This window comes from Balaenoptera ricei, chromosome 14 (assembly GCF_028023285.1).
Source record: "Balaenoptera ricei isolate mBalRic1 chromosome 14, mBalRic1.hap2, whole genome shotgun sequence".
NCBI classification, from domain to species: Eukaryota; Metazoa; Chordata; class Mammalia; order Artiodactyla; family Balaenopteridae; genus Balaenoptera; species Balaenoptera ricei.
In genome coordinates, this window is record NC_082652.1 from 44413641 (window position 1) to 44440419 (window position 26779).

At 40.7% G+C, this 26779-nt stretch overlaps 1 protein-coding gene across 1 annotated transcript in view; it reads right to left on the bottom strand.

Moving 5' to 3' along the window:
* Positions 1-26779, bottom strand: part of CDH2 (cadherin 2) — a 214408-nt gene that overhangs the window by 13728 nt on the left and 173901 nt on the right. Inside the window, exons 10-14 of the mRNA XM_059894434.1 lie at positions 25410-25663; positions 23846-23988; positions 20411-20644; positions 19873-20106; positions 17776-17915 (exon numbers count right to left, since the gene is read on the bottom strand). Coding sequence (XP_059750417.1) covers positions 17776-17915; positions 19873-20106; positions 20411-20644; positions 23846-23988; positions 25410-25663 — 1005 coding nt within the window. The remainder of the gene's footprint in view (positions 1-17775; positions 17916-19872; positions 20107-20410; positions 20645-23845; positions 23989-25409; positions 25664-26779) is intronic.

Consider the following 26779-nt stretch of genomic DNA (forward strand, 5'->3'; position numbering starts at 1 on the left):
CAACCTCTGGCCCAGACGTAAGAAGCCAGGGAGTGTGGATTCTCTTCTGGTGCAGTCCTGTGGGAATGTCTTGGCAATACAGCCTGTCCACTTTGAGGGGCAGAGAAGAACTTGGGAAGAAGGATGCTCTGGGCATTGGTTGGACCTTCAGAACTATTTTCAGCTTTAGCATCAGCCAGCTGGACGGGAATGTCCAAAGACACTAACTATAATGCGGAAATGCTTCAAAATTTTAGGTTTGGGCAAATACTTTATAGTTTTCAAACCTCTAAATTCTGGTGATATAAAACGTCACATCCCCAGCTTAACTGAAATTCTCTAATTCACTGTTGATATTTACAGAAAGTACAGATTTTCTGGTACTCTTTTTAGTTCAGGCTTCATCTCTGTCTAAAACCAGCTCAAAACTGTTTACAGTTATCTCTATAGTGGTTTTGATTCATTCGACGCTTGAATATTTACCATGTTCTGGCAGTGCTCGAGATCCTTTACATATGTTCGCTCATTTAATGCTCTGAACAACACTGTGTGACGTTAAGTTTTATTATCCTTATTTAAGAATTGAGGAAACTGAGTCTCAAATCACCCAAGTCATCTGTCGACGGCTCCAGATCTACCGAGACACAGAGACAGGCTCTGACTTCAAATGGATTAGACTCCAAAGCCTAGCTCCTGGCGCAGGCATCTGGGAGGGCGAGTCAAGTCCCAGCTACAAGGTTGGATGGATGAGGGAGAAGGGGCAGGAATGTGAAGAATGATTAAAACAACAAAGGAGTCACTGACATTCAACCCACTATGTACCGGGAGCTATACCAGCCTCCTGTAAGTGTCTTCTCCCTGATACTTTCTCCTTTCTTCTTTCTGAAGAATGCTTTATTACCATCATTTTAAATGAAGAAACAAACTCGGAAAGGTTGAGTAACTTGTCCAAGGTCACACAGCTGGTATTCGATTGACATGAGAATCAAAACCAGGTGTGTCTGACTTCCAAATGTCAATCTAAAACTGAGCTCTGTTCGTTGAGATGCCCTAGTTGTTCTGACAACCCTCCCCTAAACAACTCTTTACCAAGGGCTTCAACTAAGCTAACGAGTGAAGGCACTCAGGAAAAGCTCCTCCTCTGAGGGATGGACAAGGTGATACGGGAGGGGAGGCAGGCACACAGAGTAGGACAAGCCAGAGTGAGATGTACGGTTGGTACATCGCCAAGTATAAAACGCTCAGAGAGGGAAAGAGCGCGTTAGGTTCGAACCTTGAACGACACATGGGTTTGGGAGAAAGGACCATCCTGGGGGAATCAACAGCGTGAGCAAAGGCATGGGGATGCTGTCTCCTCTTGTGAGGGTAGAGTATTTCAAAGCACCCATACAAAACTTGAGTGAAAACACCTTGATCTTGCACACATGGTCTCCATTTAAAATTTTATAGGACGTGTGAGTTATTTATAGACTATCTTAAAGCAGAGGCACATAATGGTATGACAGACGGGAAAGCCTTTGAAATGTTAAAATGTTATACAAAATAAAAAGAGGGATTCATTTAGAGAATTCTGAATGCTTACACACGAAGAAGCATCGTTTTCCAGGCGATGTTTAATTACATAACTACCAAGCTTAATAGAGGGGCTTAACCATGAGTAAGCGTGTCTTCTGACAACGATGGAAGCTTTTTGTAGAAAGGGGAAAACAGACTCTGAGTACAGGGATGATGACAGTTAATAAATATTTTTACACTGAGGGTGAAAAATGCTCTATTAGAGGTCTCAGTTACATGAAATTAAGTAATTGAATCTTATGCTTGCGGACTGTCTTTAACCTGGTGACACATTCCTTGACCATCCTCAGTATATCACGACAACTCCATATAAGAATACAGAGTGATTTCTTTGGCGTAACTGGAGCCACGAGAGGCAGTGGGATGTTTCTTACGTGGAAAGGACTTGTCCACCCTGATTTCTTATACAGCTCCCACTATATCCAAAGGTTACAAGCAGAAATGCATTATGTTTGGTTGACAGTGTTGAAAAAATTTTCTAATAAGTTGTCAACACACAGACTTTGGGATATTTTTACCTGAAAATAGGAAGACGTGGCGTAAAACCAGGCTTAACTTCTGACACAGCAATCTGTTACAGCTGAGAGCATCTATCTCCTTTGGACAAGGACAGACTGCCCGCCTGGCCTGCTTCACTTATTAGTGTATACATGCATCAGCATATTCATTTACGGATTCTGACCTTTCTTTCGATAGCCCTTGCCTACTATCTTAAGAACCAGAGCAGGAAGTCTAAAGATGTCTGTGGTCAATACGTCAGGCCCATAGAAAGTGCTCACTAAAAATGTGTTGAATAAAAGTCTCAGGGATGATATTCATGCCAGATGTGCACAAGAGCAAGAAATGTGCTTTGGATCGCATGACACGCCATGGCAGTAATTCACAATGGGGAGGAAGGGAAAAAGACCCCGGGTCCCATTGCTGAGACTCTTTGCCATGGTGAGTACCTCCCCCTCCATGATGCAAATGTGTCATGTTCCTCAGATACACTGACATCTAAAGAAGAGGCACAAAACCACTGATTTACAGGAAACAGGAATTTGGGTTAAAACACGCAGTTTAACTTTTCTCTGTGATGGTTTCCCTTGTCTATTGCAAATACGGGGTATGAAAATCTGATGGTGGTATGAAGTGGGCGGAAGTGTCTTCAGATCACAGAGATGGGTTTTTCTGTCCACATCCATCTGTGCTATATGGCAGAGTCCTGACCTGAGGATCCAATTTTAAGCCTTTTGATAAGGGGTCACTCTATGTGAAATTATACATCCTAAATTATACATCTTTATAATCCCATGATGCTTTACTTAAACACACAAATTACAGCATGTAGGATAAGAATTCTAAAGAGAATAACAGAGACTGAAAACATTCTCAGGGTCACTGGGTTCGTGGCCTTACTTCTGAAGATTAGAAAGAACCCCAGAAGAAATCTTTATTTGGTTCCTAAAACTCTCTAGAGAAAAAGTGGATCTGAAAATTCTCTTATGATTGTCAACCTTACTTTGTCAACATTAACTTCCCAGAGAAATCCAGTTTACAAACGAAGGCCACGGAAAATCTTATTTTAACTAATGTTTGGAATATGTGTTATTTGGCAATGATCATGAGAAGCAGGCATAGAATTAGGGTTTTTAAATATTAACGTTGCAAGTAACTGAAAACACTTCTTTTTGGGTCTATGATTTAAAATGTCTTAAAGGTGATACAATTCTGGGAGAGTTAGTAAGAAGTTAGTCAGCAGCTTTAACTCTGGTTCTGCCTTTTCTTATTAAATTCCACTGACTTGCAATGATTTATAATTGGTTCAGAAAATGATACCACAAATCGACCTGAAGGCATTTGGTTACGTTTAAATAAAATAAAATGCTGCTTCAGTATAAAGTGAAATTCTAGATTCCCAGGCAAAAACTTCAGAAAGCTCTGTGGCTGGCAGAATCTACAGAATCGTGCAATTACGTCTGTTTTAGAGAGCGATGAAAATATTGATTTACCGTTTCATGAGTATCTAAAGAGAGCTGACTGGGTGCCTGATGCCATTTTTAGCTCTGAGAGTGTGAAAGAAGGAAACCGACCTTTACCTGGTGCCCATCATCTGTCAGGAGTTACCTTAGGTGCCTCCTTATGTGATATCTCAGACGCTCCAAGCAAAATCCTGCCACGAGAGTGTTGTTCTATCCCATTGATTCCCGTAACTCGGAGAGGTTAATGATTTGCCCAAGATCATGGACTCAGTTAAACAGTGTGGAAGGAGCAAACAGAGACCACCAGAGCAAGCAAAATAACAACTAAAAAAAAGCTGTATCTTCATATATAGAGAACAGACCTGTGGTTGTCAAGGGCGGGGTGGGGTGAGGGAAGCAAGGACTGGGAGTCTGGGATTAGCAGATGCAAACTATTACATATAAGACGGATGAACAACAAGGTCCCACTATATAGCACAGGGAACTATATTCAATATCCTGCGATAAACCATAATGGAAAAGAATATGAAAAACAATATATATTTGTATACCTGAGTCACTTTGCTGTACAGGAGAAATTAAACGCAACATTGTAAATCAACTATACTTCAAAAAAAAGGCTGTACCTTGTTGCCTGGGCCAGTGAAGAAAGGGACAGAAGAGTTTGCTGAAGGGGGGGAAAATGAGGGGCTTTAAGAGCCAGAAGGGAGGGCTTCCCTGGTGGCGCAGTGGTTTAAGAATCTGCCTGCCAATGCAGGGGACATGGGTTTGAGCCCTGGTCTGGGAAGATCCCACATGCCGCGGAGCAACTGGGCCCGTGAGCCACAATTACTGAGCCTGCGCGTCTGGAGCCTGTGCTCCGCAACAAGAGAGGCCGCGATAGTGAGAGGCCCGTGCACCGCGATGAAGGGTGGTCCCCGCTTCCCGTAACTAAAGACCTCGCACAGAAGCGAAGACCCAACACAGCCATAAATAAATAAAATAAAAATAAATAAAAATTAAAGAAATAAAAAAATTAAAAAAAAAAAAAAAGAGCCAGAAGGGAAGTTCAAGGTGGTTATGCTAATTAGGCACTGGAATCCAGGACTCTGGTCTGTGCACAGCTGGTTAAAGCCTCACTGACTTTTAGTCAGAAAGGAGTCTTCACTTGGGTCCAACAGCAGTCTGTCACGTGAGGGAGGGGGAGGGCTCTCAAAGTTCCTGGTCCTTTCTCAGCCTCCACCGGTGAGAAGCAGGGATGGAACACAAGAGCCAGTTTGGCTGGTTGGTGCAAGTGGAAAATGTTCCTTTTATAGTAGCAAAGGCAAGTAACTTTCAAATTCCCATATAGATAAGGTAAATATTTTTTAATGTTTCAAGACTGAGTGAGAGAAATAAAAATACTAAAACATGAAAGTAAATGGACAAAATTCTCAAGGGAAAAAAAAAGGTACCCGATACCTTTTTCTTTTTCTTGCCTGTGGCACAGGTAAGAAACCCTTCAGTCAGACACAAAAAGGAATGGAAGATGGAAAAGGAGAACATTATTACCTCACCCTATATAGCTCCTGGCGTTAAAATAATTGAATAAAATAGCGATAAGGTGTCAACACATTACTATACAGCTGCTGACAGGTAAGTTGAAAACACTTGCAAGCTTTATGTAAATTACGTTACAACCTGATTTTCTTCCCCAGTGAGGTATAGTTATGATGGTAACTATTTACACAGGGGAATTGATGTGGAAAATGAGGTTGATTCTATGGATTACAAAAGCCCCCAAAACAAAAGATTTGCTAACAGCTTTTCTGGTATAACTTGTAAGCCTAATAGAAATAAAATAACTTGGAGACTTAATATATAGATGAAGGTCCCACATTCTCTGTTTTCATCCACGTTTTCATCTCACTGCAGAGCCACTTTACCACTCCCCACAGTGGGAGGGAGGTGAGTCTCCATTAAACACATTCATGGCTTCTGCTTCCGTGGTGGTTTACCGTTCATGCTGCCCTGTCACAGCTTCTTTTAAAATTCTGTTTTCGAGAATGAGCACATTCTTTGGTGCAAAATCGTGGTTCTGCTTCAGAAACTGGCACTGTTGAAATTTTATCACAACTTATTTCCCATTGTAAAATTATGGCACGGTCTTTTGGAAACAAATGCAGCAAATACAATGCAATTCAATTTGATTCAACAAAGACTTTCTGAAGAGTCTCTTGGGCCACAGACTCGGTTACTGACCTCATAGAGGTTTTAGTCTAGTGTCTTTATTTATTTATTTGTTTATTTATTTTTGGCTGTGTTGGGTCTTCGTTTCTGTGCGAGGGCTTTCTCTAGTTATGGCAAGCGGGGGCCACTCTTCATCGCGGTGCGCGGGCCTCTCACTATCGCGGCCTCTCTTGTTGCAGAGCACAGGCTCCAGACGCGCAGGCTCAGTAGTTGTGGCTCACGGGCCTAGTTGCTCCGCGGCATGTGGGATCTTCCCAGACCAGGGTTCGAACCCGTGTCCCCTGCATTGGCAGGCAGATTCTCAACCACTGCGCCACCAGGGAAGCCCTCTAGTGTCTTTTAAAAGGACACATTTAAAGCTAATGAAAATTTAACATAATAGATAAAGCTATTACAAAAATATGGAAAATGAAGGTGTAAGGAGCTGTGAAAGAGGTGCTGCTGAAAGCAATAAGGCTATGGATACACAAAGCATTTCTAGCAGAGTAACAGGGGCTTCAGAAAGATGATGCTCCTCTGAAAATGTGAGATTTATTTTCTATCCTAATGTTTGTAATTTCCCATTCTTTCCATGTAATTCAGTTACAGCCCTGTAAACATGGACATGTTTTCTTAACCCTTGCAAGCACTGTGTGTCTTGGGAGACAAAAAGCATAGCTTTCCGAATGCATCTTCAGTAATACGTTCTCACCCCAAGCTCCAACCTCCCCTTACATAAAACAAAAATGTCACCACTCTGAAAAGGTCAAAGTCATTCTATCTTAGCGTGGCCTATTATTCTATCTTGGAGGAAATCTCAAGATAGGTAATAAAGTAATGGCAGTATTTGGTTGGGAATATGGTGACGGCATCAAAATCCTTCACTCGTTTATGTCACGTTGTTTTGGAATTTCCCAAAGAGATGTAGTCTTTGTTTTAAGATAAATTTACAGATGAAATCAATACAGAAAAGGGAGTATAGTATTGTGATTTTAAAAAATGGATTCTGAAATCAGAGCATCTGGATTCAAATCCTGGCTCTACCCTATCTATCTGGGTGACCTTGGGCAGATTACATAAATTTCCTGTGCTAACCTTCAGAGTATTCAACCTTTGGACAAAAGAGTGAATGAAGACTTCATTAATGGAAAGAAGTCTATAGCAGGGATCAACTTTTCCTGTAAGACCTGATAGTAAATATTTCAGGTCTTTTGGGCCACAGAGTCTCTGTCAAAATACCTCAACTCTGCTGCTGCTGTGGACATGGTGCAAGGCCACACAAAATGGAATTTTTATAAAGTTCCAATACAACTTTATAAAAATAGGCAACTGGTAGATTTGGCCAACTGGTAGAAGTCTGGCATATACCACTTAGTATCTTAGCTTTTTTGTACATCCTGGTAACACATACTTGGCATACAAATCTTTATCTCTGTATTGCTGGGTAACTTTCCATTCCTCTAAAACTAAATGTAATAAACTTAAAATCAGTCAGGAAGAATAAACATTAAGATGAATTACATAAAGTATTGTGTTAATTTACGTGAAGTGATCAGGATAGTAAATAAAAAAGTCACGTGCAAATCAAGTGCACACTAAAAATATTGAATGCCCAGTAGGGAATGGGTACCAACCAGTTCAGAGCATATGTTGTCTGTAACCTACCAGTGAGTCACCTGGCCATGAGGGTTTTTGAAAACAGCATGAAAAAAGGGATGGCAGTGTGCTAACCCAAATTCCTGGTGAAACTTTCCTCTTGTGAAATCTGTGTCACTCTTTCAATAGCTAATATATACTGGTGTTTGCAGGTGGGTATAAATGGATGAATAACTTGGGAACATATTTAAGAGAGTGTGCTTTGGCCAACAATGAAAATGTTGAAAGTGGTCTCCACAGCTATGTCCAAGAGTCAGCCATCTGTTACCTTGTTTATAAAGCAGAATGATTTTGTAAAGCAGTTATTTCGAAGAATCAAACATACCAGTTTCATTCTCTGCTTGAGTTAGAGGGTCAGGCTTGGCTGCCCACACTGGGGCTGGTTCCTGAGATTGGTGTGTAATCTTTAGAGACTGTCTTGGCTCAAGCAGAGATCCCTGGTCTTAGGGAAGTGGCTGGTTTGGTCTCCAGGTGCTTTCTTGTACCTGTGCCTCATCCTTCTGTCTAGGTATCCAGCATGGATTTTAGATTTTAGTACCTGTTGCCCAGATTGTATCATCTCAGGTCTTTTAATAACTTGGCTGCTCAAATTGCTTTTCCAGATTCTACATTTGTCAGTGTCAAAATGTGCTCAATTTTGCAAGCCATGCTTAACGAATTAATTGGGTCTTACCCTTTGCCTGTTCTAAAGCCAGATTACCAGTGGTCATCTAATAAACTGAGGCTAAGTGCCCAGCCTCACTGTTTCTACCGAGTAACACCTGCCTGCCATAGACAAGCAAGAGTAAATAAAACGTCTCTCATGTGACCTCCATCACAGCGCATAAGAGCTGGGCCTCTCAAGTCACATGGACCTGGCTTTGAGAACTGGACTAATGGCATTATCTACTGCATAGGGTTGTTGGGATTATAAAAGATTACAAAAGACACGTGAACTGAGAGCAGAGCCCAGTGCCTGACACAGGACAAGTATATAATGAAACACTGGCATTTATGAATCTGATCATTTCCTGAAGCTATCATAGATTTCAAAAAATTAAGGGAAGTTATCAGACTGTAATGGTTCAAGTAACCCTGTAGAAAGACTTGCAAACTAAGAGATTCTGGAAGAGGGCCCAATGCACAAACATTCTATGAGTGCCTGCCAGGTGCCAATTGTCCTAGATACTGGAATAAAAAAATGAATGTGACAAGTCCCTGCTCTCACGCGCTTTAAGGTCGGGACCAGGGCTGCACATAAGATCTCAAAATAGAGGCAGACACGGGATACGCTGTGGGAGCACGCAGCAGAGACACTTGATTCAGCCTGCGACCCTAAGAGATGTCTTGAGATGGAATCTTGGGGGCTGAATAGAGTTAGGTAGGGAAAGACTGTGGACTAAGCCATAAAAGTGTGAAATAGCGTGAGACAGGTTAGATGTATAGGAAGTTCAATTCTACTGCAGTTTAAAATGCAAGGTGGAGGATCAATGAGAGGAGAAACTGAGTCATCAACCCACAGAGTCCCCTTTCCTCAAAGCCAAACCCTGAGTCACAGGAACTGTGGGTTCTTTCCCCATCTCAGGCACTTCAACTCTGTTGAATGTGCTTTCTGTGTCATGGAGATGTGGGGGATCTGATCTACTGAAATACTGAGACTAATTTCTAGAAATCACATAAGACATTAATTTCATTGAAAAAAAAAAAAAGCCAGTTGACACTCATACAGCAATCACATCTGGATCTTTTGGGTTTTGGAATCCCTGCCCACTAAAAAGAGCTCCTGGCATGACTCCCTTTATCCCTAAATATGTGATTCCTTTCACGAGCAAGTGCTGGGCCTCGATCAGGAAGACTTAGTATCCCCGGGATGTAGGAGAAGTGCTCCCCAGGTGGAGGACAGCTGCTCTCCCTGGATTTGGGTGAGCCTGACACACAGTGTCCCATTTTCCTGCTGGACCTCCTGTGTCTCCTCTGTGTCCAGGGACCCACTTCTTTCTGACACATCTGGATGGGTCAGATCGATGCTCTTGATCTAGCTGTGGGAAGTTACTGTGAGAAAGCATGTTCTCACAGAACCTCAGAAAGATTCTCTAAACTCAGGTACCTAACCAGGGTGGCTAGAGCCTCCCAGCTGGTCACCAAACCCATTTATTCTCTCAAGGCAGGAGTGGAAGTGATGTGTCTCATTTCCAGGCCTGGCCCCTGAAAATCTCCCACAAATCATCCTTCCTGCCCTTCTGTCACCCAGTGACACATGTATGTATGGCTAGGGTGACCTTGGAAGCCACATGTGGAAGATGGGGGAGTCACTGGCGCTCTGAGTCCCTGAGTGACCGCGTGGAATGGCACAAATTTTCTCTCCCCATTCCAAACTCCCATGACTCGAAACCCAATTACGGCCAAGGAAGCAAGAAATAAACTTCAATGAGGCTTAGGTCACTGAAATCTTAGAGCTTGTTACAGCAGCTAGCCTATTTTAACTAAGAGATCTGTCTAAATATATTTGTGGCTAATTCCCTTTCTTTCTTTCTCTTTTTCAAAAACCAGTACTACAGGAAAGTATCCCATGGTTTCAGAGCGCTGTAGTACCTCCTTCCCATAGGAATTTGTTTTTTGTTCATCCAAAGCATAATAATTATTATATAATTGAATCAGAGTCTGCAGAAAGTGGTATCTACAAGGAATAGGCCGATAACGTAAATCCATAAAGCTGGCCTGGTATGGAAAAAAGGAAACCAACAATTACTGGAACGCGCTTGCTGCTTAAAAAAGACGTCTCTGTTTAGTTTCCAACAATCATCGCCATGTCAGAATGCAGGCCAACTTTTCATTTTTTTGAGAGGACAGGAAGAGCCAGAATTTTTTTATGTGAATTTTTGTCAGTTTTTAAACTCTGCCAGCTGAATAACACACAGCCGTGGGCTTTTCATGAACAGACCCCCTGTGTCTGAACTGTGACTTTCAAGTGATCCAGAATCCAGCTTTCTGACATGGCCCCAAACCATCAGGGCTGGTAGCAGGTACCTTCTCAGAGAGCTCAGAACCATCTCTAGTGCAAAAGAAACTAGCCCAGAGCATGTCTCTAAGACTTCAGGAACCAAATTTGGGCATTCTGAGAGCCCCCATCGGCCTGGAATTGAAACTTACTGAGCCCAAGAGGTGCTGGGCCTTGGGGCAACAGACTGAGAGCAAACAGCTTATTAGCCAATTGTGAGGCTATGCTCAACAGCAGCAGTAGGTATGGGAATTCAGAGTGGTACCCAGTGGATAACAAGGGCTGAGAATCTAAGAGTGACCCAGAGAAAACCAATGTGGCGTCTTCACGCAGCTATTCACACTTTCCGTCAGGATCAGCTCGGACCAGCGTCAGCATTAATCTAAGATGAGTTGACTCTGCTTGCGCAGATGACAAGCCTGCTCCCTTACTGCTATCCTTGTTCCCCTGAACCACCAGCTGTGGTCCTAAGGCTCCCAGTGTCCACTGACTGTCATTGGAGAAACCTCCGAACGTGTGTAGCAACACCTTCTTTCATAGACCCAGAGCCCCCAAACAGCCCAAGGCCTTGGGAATGGAAAATCTTCCAAGTTAAATTTTAAGAGCAGAGAAAACTACTGTAGATCCCGGAGCCTACTTCAAGGAGGGGACGGACTTCTTCTGATAAATTCAGATGACATTCTGAAAGGCACTGTTTTCATTGCCAGGCTGAGCTTGAGCTTTGCCAAGGAAGGTACCATCTTCTTTGGGCTCAGACCTATTGGGATTTAATCCCCACCTTCACTACTTTCTAACAGTGGGGACCTTCTTTGCTGGACTGGGGGAGGGTCAAATGAAATTATGGATATAAAGCACTTAGTACAGGTATTCAGTACAGTGCCTAATACGTAGGTGACCACACACACCCCGCCCCTCAACAATAGCTTCTGCTATTGAGAATGAAGCTGTATAATGTCGAGAGATTTAGGCAGAGGTTGTTTGAAGACAGCACTAGTGAATATTATAAACATAATACACATTCGGTATATGTTTGTTTAATGTAAGAGTAATCGTAATTAAGTCTAAGCTTTGAAGAGCAGGAAGCTAACAGTTTCTGTTTCCCATCCTGGGGCTAAAAGGGGATGGTTCCAGGAGAAGTGAACTATCAGGCGGTTACACTGTACATTCACCCGTATTTTATTAGTGATGCTGATACCGAAGGAGCCAGATACAAAGATCATGAAAAGAGATACAGTGTCTGCAACCAGCTCCACTGACCAAAAGGGCACTGAAGGACATTTACTAATGAGGATAATTAAACATGACTTGATAACCACTCAAAGCCCCCCCCGATCACCGCAGCGAAGCAGATAAAGAAGGGACCTCACCCTCTGAAAAGAGACTGGGCATTATACTGAGTCTGTCCAACTGCCAACAGCACTGTGAGGAAATAATGGTTGTGTTCAGAACACATCTAATGCCAGTTTCAAAGACGGGCCCAACCTAGTCACGTGACAATGGAAACCAGAGCAGAATATCCACACGCACTGAGAAAAGTCTACTGTACACAAGACAAGAGAGAAGATATGGAGGTGTTTTTTCGGTTTATTTGTTTTGTTTTTCTTTTCTTAGGCTCTATATTTTTAGCTATTTTGTTAAAGGAACTAGCAACCTGTGTTTTGGCACAGAACTTAAACAGAGATGCTAATCAACAGCAGGGAAGATAAAGGCTCCCTTGTAAAGGACTGTTTTGCTTTGTTTTCTTTCTAATCAGTTAGCTCCTTAAGAATACTTCCTCTGGGCAGGAAGAATAAGAATTTTGGCTAAGCCAGCTTTAGGCTGGCATCATAGCCTCCTGGCGACAGCTGCTGCAGACCTGCCTTTGCCTGTAGCCACAAGCCTCCACCAACTAGCTAAACTGACCTCTGAGATCTACCCATCTTTGAAAGCTGATGATTCTGAAAGACTGTCTGGCGGAGACGTCCAGCAGACCACAGCCTGATCATGACAAGCTGTTTGCTTCCTATGGCACAGTCTCCAACCACATCTGGAGGTAACACCCGTGCTCTGTAAAATACCAGCTACGTGTAATAAAAATCGACCAAAACTTGTCTAGAATGTAACATGGCACCAGTTCCATTTCCGAGGCTCACTCTTGTAAAAACATAATGTCTTCAAAAAAAAAAACAATAAAAAATATGAGCCAAAGTCTGTTGCCAAAAAGGCTTAATGCATGCTTCAAAGAAATAGAATTTCTAACAGGGATCCACATGTGAATTATGGACAATAGTATACAATATACTTCACAAAACTGAACTTCTCAGGAACCGGCTATGATTTTAAGATTAAAAAGCAATGGCATCTTGTTTAGAACATGGAGAAGCATTTGGCATACATTCACTTAGAAAGTAGGAGTATTAAATAAAGTGTTTCTTTTTCTTAAGGAAAAAAAGTAAATGATAAAATCCATCCAAAACTTTAAAATAGAAATCTTGATGAATTCTATTGGAGGAAATATCCTAACAGATAGGGAGATATATTAGAAAGCTCTAGTAATGAAAACAGCATGGTATTGGCCTAAGAATAGACAAATAGGACAACTAGTACAGCACAGAGTATCTGGAAGCCACCCCACAGGTCCACACATATATAACCACCTGCTTTATGACAAACGAACCCCTTCAATGCAGTGGAGATGGGTTATCTTTTTAGTAAACAGTGCTGGATAGCCAGCTAGGAGGAAAACAAAAGAGAGCCCTGAGCCATATCTTTTTTTTTTTAATTGGAGTATAATTGCTTTACAATGCTGTGTTAGTTTCTGCTGTACAATGAAGTGAATCAGCTATATGTATATCTATATCCCCTCCCTCTTGGACCTCCCTCCACCCCCATCCCACCCGACTAGGTCGTCACAGAGCACCGAGCTGAGCTCCGTGTGCTATACAGCAGGTTCCCACTAGCTATTTCACACATGGTAGTGTATTTATGTCAAACCTAATCTCCCAATTTGTCCCACCCTCCCCTTCCCCCTCTGTGTCCATATGTCCATTCTCTACGTCTGCTTCTGTATTCCTGCCCTGCAAATAGGTTCATCTGTACCATTTTTCTAGATTCCACAAATATGCGTTAATATACGATATTTGTTTTTCTCTTTCTGGCTTACTTATACTACATGAATAATCCATTACAGATGGATCACAGACTTAACATAATAGGTAAAACCATAAAGCTTCAAGAAGGCAAGATTTTTTTTGGGGGGGGCGGAATTCATTAACTCAGGGAGACAAAGTTTTCTTAAATAGGTATAAATGTACTAACCATAATGGAAAAAACTGATCAATTAGACTTCATTAAAATTAAAAACTTCTTTTCATCATAAGGTACCACTAAGAGAATAAAAAAGCAAGCTATAGAATAGAAGATATTTATAATACATTTATCCGACAAAGAACTGATATCCATAGTATATAAGGCCCTCCTACAAATCAATAAGAAAAAGACAAACAACCCAATAGAAGAGTAAACAAATAAGCTGAACAGACACTTCACAGAGAAGATATCAAAATGGCAAGTAAGTCGGTAGGAACATCCCAATTAAATCATAATGAGGCATATACCACCAGAGTGGCTAAAATTTTGAAAGACTGAAAAAACCCAAGGGCTAGTGAGGATGTAGGGCAACTGGAAGTCTCATATGCCGCTGTGGCCAGGGGAGTGTGAACTCGTACAATCACTTCGGAAAACTGGCAGGATTGTACTGAGGGCTGTGCATATATGCACATTCTAGGACCTAGAAATTCAATCCCTGAGCACATACCAGCAGAAATGCGCCAAAACACAGGCATAAGAACATTCATAGCAGTTTTATTCATAATAACTCAGCTGGATCAACTCAAATGCCAAGTGTAGTAGGATGGATAAATAAAATGTGGTCAATCCTCACAACACAACAGTATTTGGCAATGACAAGAAATGAACTACTTCTAAATGTAGCATGGATGAATCTTACAGATAAAATATTGAGTAAAGGAAGCCAGGCAGGAAAAGTACCTACTGTATGACATCCATTTTTACAATAAAATCCAAAACCAGGTAATGCCCATCTGTGGTAATAGAAATAAAAAATACTAGTTACTTTTGACACAGGGCATACTGCCTGACGGGGATACACAGTAAGTTTCTGGGGTAATGGAAACATGCTTTGTTGACATGAGTGATGATTATACTCTTAAACAGGGAGGAAGCCTTCTGCTTCTGGATGGGATAGAGAAAAGCATGAGGTTATCATTTACACTCTAATGCTAAGAACAAGCCAGGTATGTTACTAAATCGCAGATTTCTGAGAACATAAGATAGCTAAAAACATAATGAGATCTAACTGAATGAAAATAAAGAAACCACCAAGCCCTTTCTAGGAGAAAGAAGGCCCATAACTGCTCTTATTATCCCCGGAGGAAGAGTGAGAAGAGTCATTCAATGGTATAAGGACAGATCACCCTGACTCTGAAGGAAACTTTAGTGGCCATGAGTGGATATAGGCTTGATGGAGTCACATCCTTGGGGAGCCTGTACCTACCACCAGCTCCTTCCCATAGGCCTTTACCTAGTGCACAAAGTGGGGGTCCACCAAAAGGTGGGTGCAGGGCCACAGATCTGTCATACTAAGGAGGGAGTTTGGATTTGATAATTTCCAAAGAGCAGATGGGGTGTGCATCCAGAGACCGGACACTCATGAGGAGGCTGCCGCAGGTCAGTGACGCTTCTGACCTAAGTGAAGGCAGCGGCCTGGATGATGGTGAAAGTGAATGGATTTCATGAACCACTTTAGAGGCAGAGGAGACAGAACTTTTCGGTGTAGGCTTCCTATGCTGCATATTTTATTCCGCTATTATGAGGTAAAAGTTAGAGTGAATAAAAAACCCATTATCTAATTTTGTCACAATTTTCTATAATGAGAACTGCAAATGGGAATTGTAACAGGATCAGAGAATGGGTGGAGGCTCTTGATCTAGACTAAACTGCCATCAAAGAACCAAGAGGCAACAGAAAGACGCCACAGGAAGACCATCACTATTTCAATAAAGAAATGAGCCACTGAGGTCAATCCAGAGCAAATTCCAGAAGAGTCTTTGGACTATCAAGAAAGTGGGTAGGAAGCGACACATTCGTGCCCAAGAGTTGATCTGGGAGCAGAGAAAATTTCCTGGGTCAGGTAAAGAAGAGGCTGAAGATTGGTGATAACAATTTTAATAAATCTTGCAATATCATTTGATCTCAAGCATCAATCTAAGTGGACACAGTCAGTAATGGAAGTAAGTCTTTCCTAAAATAACTACAAGAATAAAATTTCATTAACTAATTTCTTAAAGGAATTGGAAGGGAGGAGAAAAAGCCAGATCAGCTGACATCAAGTACCCTGGTCCAGACCCTCGGATGCTGAGAAATATCTTGGTTCTTGATTCTATGCAGCATCCAGTCATGACTGGTGTCCTTCTAGTTGTTACTATTTTTACCAAAGCTTTCCTGAGTTGGGTTTAGGTTTATGCCTAGAAAATTATGCACAATGACATGAAAAATAAAATGCTAAAAGAAGAAGATTTATGAGATAATGTGATCAGTATAACGTTTGCTGTTCTTGAACATAGCTCAGGAAAGTGAAAGCACAGATTAATGAGGGATTAAGCCAAACATGAATTTTAATATCCAAAGACATTTATAAGCAAGAAACCCTGGGGTATATTTATAGAGCCACTTTAATTAGTCAGTATTCAAAACAGCTTTACACATGAGTCAAGTTTTCAACAGATTTGAAATACGCATCTCTTCTAAATGAGAGAGTTGAGGTATTGTAAACCAAGCATGGAATCGGGAATCGGAAGATTCGGGCTTGAGTTCTGACTCTGCCAGTTACAGACTTGGAGAGCAAATCACAAAACCTGTTCAAATGGAAAATGGAAAACTCTGATGGGCTGCCACAAAGATGAAACACAACAATGGGTGTGAATGTGCTTTGTAAAACAAAAAGCGATATATTATTTCCTCAAAGGAGTAAAGAAGACAGAGAACATATGTTCAGAAATTTGCTTGAATTAATTTTTCAAGTTAACAGTCCTATCACTAATGTCTACGTATATACCCTGCAGACAGAGTATTTTGAATTTACTGATAATGATCCAAGACCCAAGGATTCTGGGTTCTTTACCAGACTCCTACCCCCAACCCTTGCATTAGTATATGGAAGTGAGAGCTATCCAATGTATCTAAGAAATACCTCTCACAGTGATTGCTCATGGATTATACTCATACCTTCCAGATAATTTCAAAAGGAACTATATATTGATAACTATATAGTTAGTTTTAGGCTGTAGCATCAGACAGACCTGGATTCAAATCCTACCTCTATCACTTCCTAGTTGTATGAATTTATAGACTCCAACAATCCCTAGGATCTGTTTTCTAACACAAAAGTGGAGATAGTCACAATACAGTACACAGCTTTCAAAGATTTAAGAGGTAACGGCATTTAATGTGCTTAGCAGAATGCCTGGTATGTAGTACAGACCTTGAAAGTGTTAGTTATAATGATATCTAAAATGTTGCTTCCCAGCAGATAAAATTCTTCATTTTCCACCTATTGGTCATTCCCATCCTTGAACAGGGATGCAGTTCCTTATGTACACACAGAAGCTCATGTTATTCTATAACCAGTCAGGAGCTCAACATTTGTTAAGCAACTACTATAAGCCAGGCACCATGACAGACATCATGGGTACAGAGGTGAACTAGATATTGTCTCTATCCGCAAATATTTCTCAAGAATGTAAGACCCTTGGGAATTCCCTAGCAGTCCAGTGATTAGGACTCTGCACTGTCCCTGCCACGGCCCGGGTTCAATCCTTGGTCGGGGAACTAAGATCCCGCAAGCCATGTGCGGAGTGGCCAAAAAGAAAAAAAAGTAAGACTCTTGAGGGCAAATCTTTGTTGGCTCTGCCTACCTCTGTTTCCCCAGTGATTAAAATAGTGCCTGGATTATTGAATGTGCTTGGTAAATGTTTATGAAATGAATAGTCTGTGCTTTTTCTGCCATACTGATAAATATCCAAATTCCAACATAGAAACTACTTTTACTTTTATTTTGGATATGCAATGAAGAAAAACTGTAAAGAAAAACATTTTTATCAGTACAGATATAATTAGTATTAGGTGTAAACCCTGGGCTCCTTGAATCAATGTTAATGATCTTCTCACAAAATAAATACAATGACATTTGGCACTTTGGAAAAAAAAAAAATCAATAGGCAGCACAGGTTGGAAAGAATTCACCAAGTGTTTGATAATGTGATAAAGGAAAAGAAACTTGATCCCATTCTTTTACTCTATGTATTAATATTTTCCCCACCACTTTAATTTTAAGATGATAAAATTTCACTTAGAGATTTAAAGATTTAAAACATTGCTCACCTGGTCTTCTTCTCCTCCACCTTCTTCGTCATATTTTAAAATATTATCTCTTACATCGTCTTCTGGATCAATTAAAAGCTGCTTGGCCTGGCGTTCCTTATCCCGACGTTTCATCCATACTACGAACATCAGAACAAGAACTAGGCAGAAAGAGAGTAAAGACATACAGTGTTGAAATTTTAAAAACTTGACCTATCTAATCACAGTGTTCAACGTTAAAAATTTATACTTATATGGCTGTAAAACTTGTAATGCATCTTCCACTCTGTTACCTATTTCTGGCCTCACATGACCAGAGACAAGACAAAGCAGAGGCCCTGAGCGCTAGGTTTAGAGCGTGAGGACCCGGGTTCTGCAAACTGGTGCCCTGGGAACTCACTGAGTGTACGTCTGTCCTCAGTTTTACCATCTACAAATGGGGACAAAAACTATTTCTGTCTTTTACTTTGTCTTGCTAGAGGATAGGATACGCTTAATATAATGGCTTGTAAATTTTAGAACAGCAAACAACAGTTAAGTGAAATAGTCACTCATTATTTAATTGCTGTTTCATTCCAGTTGATCCGTCATCATTCTACTCCCCAAATCAGAGAGAAGGGCACTTGTCAAGGACAGGACGTGCTTGCCAAGATGCCTTTGGTAGTACACTAGACCCGGATCAGCGACTTGATCTTGAGGATTTTTGACTCCCAAGGGCCTGGGTCTTTCTACTGCACTATTGTGCTTTTTTCCCCTTTCCTATTCAACTGCATGTTTCAGGTAAGAAGGCCAGGGGATTAGTTTGAGCACTGAAATAACATTAGGCATTCATGCTTTACATTTCTGCGGCAGGATTAGAATCATAAATTTTCCAGTGCGTTGATGTTAAAATCAGCATTGATTCATTTTCCTTCAAAATGGCTTGAGTCACTCCTTCATGCCACAATCCATCAGCTCTAAGTCTTTCTTGATAAGGTTGGCGTATATGCCCCATGTTAGTTGAAACTGAAACATATCCTTAAGTGTACATCTAGTGCACATTCCTTCTAAGATCTGGGGCTATCAGTTTACATCCTGAAGCAAAAGATTTAATGACTCTTATTTGAGCACATTTTTATTATTGGCCATAAAAGTAAATATCTTCCTTGTAAAGCCAGATACATGATCTCATTTGCCATTGTTCCAGGGCTAAATCTAGCAAGTGGATTATTAGTATAGCATGTAGGTTTCAAATTATAGTCAAAGTAGTCTCCACATAGGAAGTAAAAAATGCTTAGCCTTCTACAGTAATTGCTTAGAAAAAAAAGGGTCAGGATTCTAAATTACTAGAACACTTGCAAATGGAGAAAACATAAAAGAAATGGCCAACATTTTCAAGAAAGTGATTGGTGCATAGCATGATCGCACAACAAACTAAGTCCTGCTGCTATTCAACAATACAACACAGGGTCCAGGCAATTTATTCTTTCAACCTGCATGCTTACAAGTGGTTCCTAAAGTACTTTCCAGTGGTTAATTCCTTGCATTCCACTGAACCAAAGACTGCAAAGTATTTTACAAAGGAGCAATTCCTTAATCTAGACTTGCTCTAAAGACAGACAGTTTATTGAGCTGTGCAATCATTTCTATTATCCAGTGTGCTGTATGAAGTACAATCTCACTATTTTATGCAGCCCGTCAAAAACAAATACCTTGATCCTTGCATGACTGGAGCAGGTTGCTGACTGCACTTTATATGAAGGAAAGCAAAGGAAAGCAATATACTTATTTTCCTAAATCACCAACTACGTGCCACGAATTCAGACTCGAATCCTAAGAGAGGGGCTCCAACTGAGCACTGTCTAATATTTTTCTAGGAAAAGAGTTTGCTACAGCTCCCCAAGCGATCAGTATCAGAAAACTGCAACAGGGCATGAAAGAGGTAGGCTGGCTGGGTTTGCTGCAAACATGTAAGATGCTCAGGGCTCTTCTCATTCTGAAGTGGGCTTGGCTGCTAGAAAATGCTCAGAGGTGGAAGAGAGTTGTTAGGTTACGATGAAAGGCGACAATAAAAAGTTACTTTGCTAAACATCCTAGAAGCAACAAGAATTACACCTAAGAGACAAGGAAAGTACTCACTGAGCAGGATGATGATGCAGAGCAAGATGGCAATGATGGCGCCCGTGCCCAGCCCTGCTCCCACGATTCTATCCACATCTGTGCAGTCCCCGTTGGAGTCACACTGGCAAACCTTCACGCGAAGGATGGAAATATTTGACTTGGGAGGATTACCCGAATCTGTGATTATGATTGGAACTTCATATATCCCGGCTTCGAGAAATTTTATCTTTAAATTGAGCTGAGCAAAATCACCTATACAAAAAAGGGAAAAATACAGTCTGATAGTTCTTACATTATACGATTCAAAAACACATGGCATCTTCCAGAACGTATTACTCCTGAATGGTACATATAACGCAGATTTCAACTCTCCTGCACTGTCAAGTTTTTTTGTTTTTGTTTTTTGTCTTTAAGGGCTTCTAATATCTTATTTAAACTTTAAGTAGCTTTTAAAACACATTTAAGGGGAAGATAATAAAGCACTTAAAATTAACTTTTCATGCCAGGTCAAAGCCTCTCAACTGCACATATATTCAAATAATGAACCTGTTCTCACCATTAAGCCGAGTGATGGTCCAATTTCTCTTAATAGTCACTGGAGACAAAGGAAGATCAAAAGCAAATGGTCCAGCGTTTGGATCAATGTCATAGTCAAGTGCTGTGATGTTAATTGAATTGGGGTCCGGAGTTTCGCAAGTCTCTGCCTCCTGAGGTAGCACTTGAGGGGCATTGTCGTTAATATCAAGTAAATAGATCTGCAGTGTTCCCGTTCCACTCATAGGAGGGATTCCTTAAAAGGGAGAAAAAAACCACAAACCGATGCTGAACAATTCTTTCCCTTGAGACTCACTTACGGTGAAACTCTAAGTTTCCAGGATGCTTGCCCCTATCACTGCGTAACCTTGGAAGAATGTAGTTGCCACAGCATCTCGGCAGACTGTTTTTGGTACAAGGCCACTTCATGCCTCTTTTGCAGGATGACCCTGTGCTGCCCCCGCCGAGGCTGCGGGCGCTGAGGGGCGGTAACAAGGCGCATGCGCACGCCCCTGGCCCGGCCAAGGGTGATCCGGCGCCCTCGCTGTCCTTGCTCTGGGCCCCGTGCACATCGCGCTCCTCTAGGCACCGGGGGATGTAAGAGAAGCAGAACCCCGGGCTCGTGATCTCATGGGCCCTACTCTTTGAGGGAGAACCAAGCCGTGTGCACAAAAGAACCCGAGAATGCTTTTCAAGCTCAGACACTGCTCTGAAATATCGAAAACAGTCTACAGACAAGTGATACGGACCCACAGACCTCATCTTGGGGAGGAACCCATGGAGAAGAGACATGGTATTTACTGATCAACCAACTACCTCCCTGAGAAAGCATTAGATTGCTCCCTATACGTTATTTCATTGTCATCCTACGAAGTAGGTTTAAACAGATAGGCACCGAAGTTTCTGTAAACTGGTCACGGTCGCACCCTCTTGGAAGTGGTAGGGTTGGCTAGTGAAGACTGGTCTGCCTGACCCCAAATCCGTTCTCATTCCACTATAAAATACGGTCTCTGTACTTATCACTTGTGAAAATTTAGACTGGTGATTTGGACTCTGCTGTGTTATAAATATTTATAAATAAATATATAACAAATATATAAAATGTAATGAAAATGTTATTATATAAACATAATATTAATTAAATATATAAGACAATTACGTTTAATTATATAATTTATATATATTGTATAAATCTAATATAATAGAGATATAGGAATTTTCGAAATAAGGCTGAATATGGAAACCCAGAGGTTTAAGTGACCTGCCCAAGGTCATGAAACTAGGAAGGTGCACACATACACTCCTCAGGAGGGGACACGGAGAAATCTCCACGGACCTCTCTAAAGAGTATGGATGGGGCTTCCCTGGTGGCGCAGTGGTTGAGAATCTGCCTGCTAATGCAGGGGACACGAGTTCGAGCCCTGGTCTGGGAAGATCCCACATGCCGCGGAGCAGCTGGGCCCGTGAGCCACAATTACTGAGCCTGCGTGTCTGGAGCCTGTGCTCCGCAACAAGAGAGGCCGCAATAGTGAGAGGCCCACGCACAGCGATGAAGAGTGGCTCCCACTTGCCACAACTAGAGAAAGCCCTCGCACAGAAACGAAGACCCAACATAGCCATAAATTAAAAATAAATAAATAAATAAATAAAAAAAAAATTAAAAAAAAAAAAAAAAAAGAGTATGGATGGCTCTGAGAGCAGGGAGGTTAAGGTGGAGTGGTAGGATGGCTGTTCCCGCTATTCTAATACCACCAGAACCACTATGATTCTTTGTAGTTTGAGTTAGTTTCACATTTATTATCACATTTAATACTATTTGACTGTCATAACAACTTCACAGAATAGCAAGCAGCAAAAACAACAATCAATAATGAAACAAAGGCACAGAGATTCTAATAGCTTGTCCAATTATTAAGGAGCAGAACTGGGGCTCTAAATCCAGTCTTGTGATTTAAAGTCAAGTGCATTTGCAAAGCATCACAGCTACACAGGTTTAACTGCTCACTCCTCTCTTGTATCAAACACCTTTTCAAGTAGAAAACAATCCACCTTGGTGAATGAAAAATCTGGTTGTAACTCACAACCAACATATATACATATAATTTTATAGCTCTTTAAATCTCAACATAATGGTGCAAGATATATTACTTTAAGTTTCACTGTGGAGAAAGCTACCACTTACATACGGCGAGACAATATACAAGAGACACGAATGCTGTGCTTTGATGTGAAATGGCAGAAGAGGGTCCTGTCAAGTTTCAATTCTAAATATTTGAACAGTAGGTCTCATATCAGAAAGGATAAGAAACATTGCTTTGGCCCTGTCACCTTGTAGATTTCTGACAGATAATGAACTCATTGAATCTCATTATACAGGATTTGGAAAGGTTCTTTGAAACTGTTCTTATCAAAAATGTTGATATGCAACATTTTTCAAACTGCATATCTCGGCCACCAAATAGAAAAGCCTACTATTTTTATTAGAAGCTAACATCCATAGTCCAACATTAAAATGATTTTAAAAGATGGTCATGATTCAGTTTTAAAACTATTAACACATATAGAAATGTTTATTTGAGTGTTTAGTTTGTGCCAGGCACTGTTTTAAAAGCTTTACGTGTACAAGCCTTGTTATCTTCCCCTGTACACTATGAGTTATATACTGCTACCATTATCCCTATTTAACAGAAAAAGGAAATGGACAGATTTAAAACCTTGTTGCCAGTCCTGCAGTTAGAAAATGATAGAACTGGAGTCTGGACCCTGGGGGTCAGGTGGAACTTCAAAGCTTCACTCTTAAACCATGTCATATTGAGAGCTGAAACAAGTCTAACTCCAGTTTAACGTGAGTCATTTTCATCTTACATATCTAAAAAAAAGTGCTCTCTATTAATATCAGCCATTTAGAATCCAGCAGAGACCCAGAAATAAAAAAGATGCTAAACTATATGTTTATGTTTTTCAAAACCAACGTACTAAAGCTCAAGTACTCAATTATTTCAATTTATGCATGAAATTTAGAATTTCCTAGCCTATGGCAGAGTAGAGGTAGAGAATTAGAAAGAGGAAGAATGCTAGATACAGACAAACTGATGGCAGCAAACACACTGACTAGAAGAAATATAAAAAGACCACCTCAAAAACCACAGTGTCTGGGCCACTGAGGCATCAAGGTGCAGCAGGGCAGAAAAACCACAAAGGCTTGTGATCACAATACTAGGTGACCACGGAGGGTATAAGGACATTGGGAACATTCATTACAGAAGACAGGGAATGTATCACAGAAAGCCCAGTGGAAATGGAAAATAGAAATTGTGGCCTTAGAAGAATGAAGGTCACACTTTTCTAGACAACTGGGTTTTGTAGAAAACTTCATTTCCTCATGATGCATTTGTGATAAGGCTCTATGCTCTTAACAACATCCAGGATAATACAGTGACTATATTTAATTACGTACCATTGTCAGAAGCAAGGAAAGTAGCGTTATATATATTATTTTTCACATTTGGAGATTCTCTGTCCAAAACAGCAATTGTAGTTATCTGCCCATTCACAGGATCTATTTTAAGCCAGTTGGCAGGATCAGATAATTTTGTGTATCTACAAAATGAAAGCACAATACATTTAATATTTTTCACACGACACTTAAAAAATAAAGCCTATTTTTCAGGTTTCGTCCCAGATGAAACCAGTGCGTTGACTTGCATTTTTGTAGATGATGGTTGGACATGCAGCTGTAACGCGGGAAAGAATTTCTGTGGCAGTGGTTTGGGGAAGTTCATGAAGGTTGTGTGCTGCGTGGGCAGGCGCACAGGAAACATTGCATAGGTGTTCCAGGGGAAAGACGAGGAGCCCAGTCTCCGTACTGCAGGTTGGGGTTAAGGGGGATCTGACGGATCTGATTTTAAGCTGTTATCTAGTTCATAGGATAGCATCGGTGCAGAAAAAAATAACTCAAATATATCTTCTAAGTGAGCAGGAGTCCTAAGGTATAGGGCTTAAGAGAAATTTTAATAGAAGTTGAATTTTCTATCACAGAACACTCCTAAAACGTTTACCACCTCATCATGGTGGAGATGTGGTCACAGTGGGGAGACCCCCCACTCCTCCCAAATTCCCATTCCTCCTAGGATCTCCCCACCTGGGCCACGTCTCAGAACTACACCCTCCAAGGGAAGTCCCATGGTCTGAGCAGATTTATCTCTATCAGCTTAACCTCCTTTTTTATTTGGGGTGGGGATAAGCTTTTCAAGCTTGGGAAACCAATAGACAAATTGGAAAACATATCCTATGTTTTGAGAGGTAAAAATTTGCAGGAGTCCAGAATACCTATGCACTAGCTATTTCTCTATCTTGATTCCAATGTATAGAGAAATGAAGAAGATACGCAGTTATTTATCTGTTAGCAACAGTTCTGAAAGAAGTTAAATAAAATATGAGCTAATTTTAAAAGCTACCATCACCAGTGATAGATAATAGTCACATGGAATATGCTCTGCCAACCATCTACTCCCGCATTAGGAAGGATAAATTACACTTTGCTGAGGCTGGAAATCTTTACAGATATGTTTTGTAAGTCCTATAACCACTGTACAGGTGAGGGATGAAAATAGTTAGCTCTTATATCTTGGTGTTGGCATGAGTTTTCTTTTCTTCCTGATGTGCGGGGAAGAGATAAATGTTATAAGCTTCTGAGACTCCCCTATTTACTCACAGGAGAAGCTTTACGTGATGGTTGGCATAAAAGCACAGGCTCAATTATTACTAAAGACTTTAAAAAAGGAAAGAGGACAGAAGAAAAGAGGCTGAAAACTTATTTCTTTAAATAATACATGAGTAGATCCATTCTTATATTTCCGATATAATATACTCATGGAGCCGCTGAAGAAACTTCATCAAAGAATTAAAAATAATCTTGTAATAAGGAGTTTGGGTGCTAATGAAAATTTCTCACTCCGATGGTGAATAGATTTTGTGCACAGCATAGAACAGAACGTAAATTACAAAATGGCATTTGATACCTAATATTTTGCTGCATATATCGATCTGGGTCCTGAGCAGTGAACGTTGTTAACATGGTACCGGCATGAAGACCTTCTTCTTGGCGAATGATCTTAGGATTTGGGGCAAAATAAGGGTTTTCATTCACATCAATAACTGTGACAGACACAGTTGCAGTTGACTGAGGTGGGTGCTGAATACCCTTGGCTAATGGCACTTGATTTTCTGCAGCGACAGTAAGGACATACATCCTATTTGTCTCAAAGTCGATTGGCTGGAAAAATAAAAAAAATTTTTTTAAAGGAGAAACCATATTTTTGCAGGAAATGAGAATATTTGCATTCTGCAGTTTATCCTTCTAGCAACTCCATTTCTAAAACATTAATTTTTCATTCACTACACCATAGGTTCCTCTCAAATTTCTGGAAAATATGCATTAGCATGGCCGTTGACTGAAACATTTATCACAATTTAACCTACTTATAAAAGATATTTATATATCTTGGGCATTTCAAAGATTTATGTTCACAAAATAATGCTTATTACTATTGCACACTGCATTTATTTAGCTACATCTAACAACTTAGTTATTCTTAAGAACAGCACTGTTGACCAAAAATAAAAAATACTAAATAATCTGGGATCAAGTGAGAACATGATGGTGTAGATTGTACTCTCAAACATTGGTACAAAGACCAATCCTCATCCAAGAAAGCTTTTACCAGTCTGTGATGAAGTGGACAAAACAAAAACTAGAAAATGTGATTTTTTTTCCTCATGAAGCTAAACTTACTCTATTTAAAAGTATCATTCATAATTTGAAGTATACATTTTAGAGTACACACACATATACACCTTCAATAAACAGTAGTGTTTGTAGGTAGAAGGACTTTTATTTTTTCCTTAGCTAGCAAACTAAAAACTTTATTTTTTCTGGCTGTTTTCCAAAATAATTTTGGGGATTTTACTGGTCTGTACAAATCCCAAATCTAAGAATGCCACTCTAGATAAAGGCAATGCACAAATAACCTTAATGTAAATATTAACTTCCAGAGTTCCACTGAATCCCACTGTCAATAGAAAAGTTACCAGGAGTCAAGGGACCAGACTGGACTTTCCCTCTTAATTTCCCTGATCATCTTCTAGCTGAGGTGCAGATAAGCATTACTGTGCATTAAGAGTATGAAAAAAGGAGCTTGAGAACTCTCATGCCATCCTGGAGAGTCTAAGAAGGACCAAGGGCAGCAGCTACGAGAAAGCCACAATATTAGCACAGACCACACCAGTTTCTTCACCTAGACCACCTCCTCAACTCTTCAGAGTTTCTTCCCTCTCACTCTACAATCCCCAGCTCAACTTCCCTTTCTGAATTATTTTCAACAAGACGGCA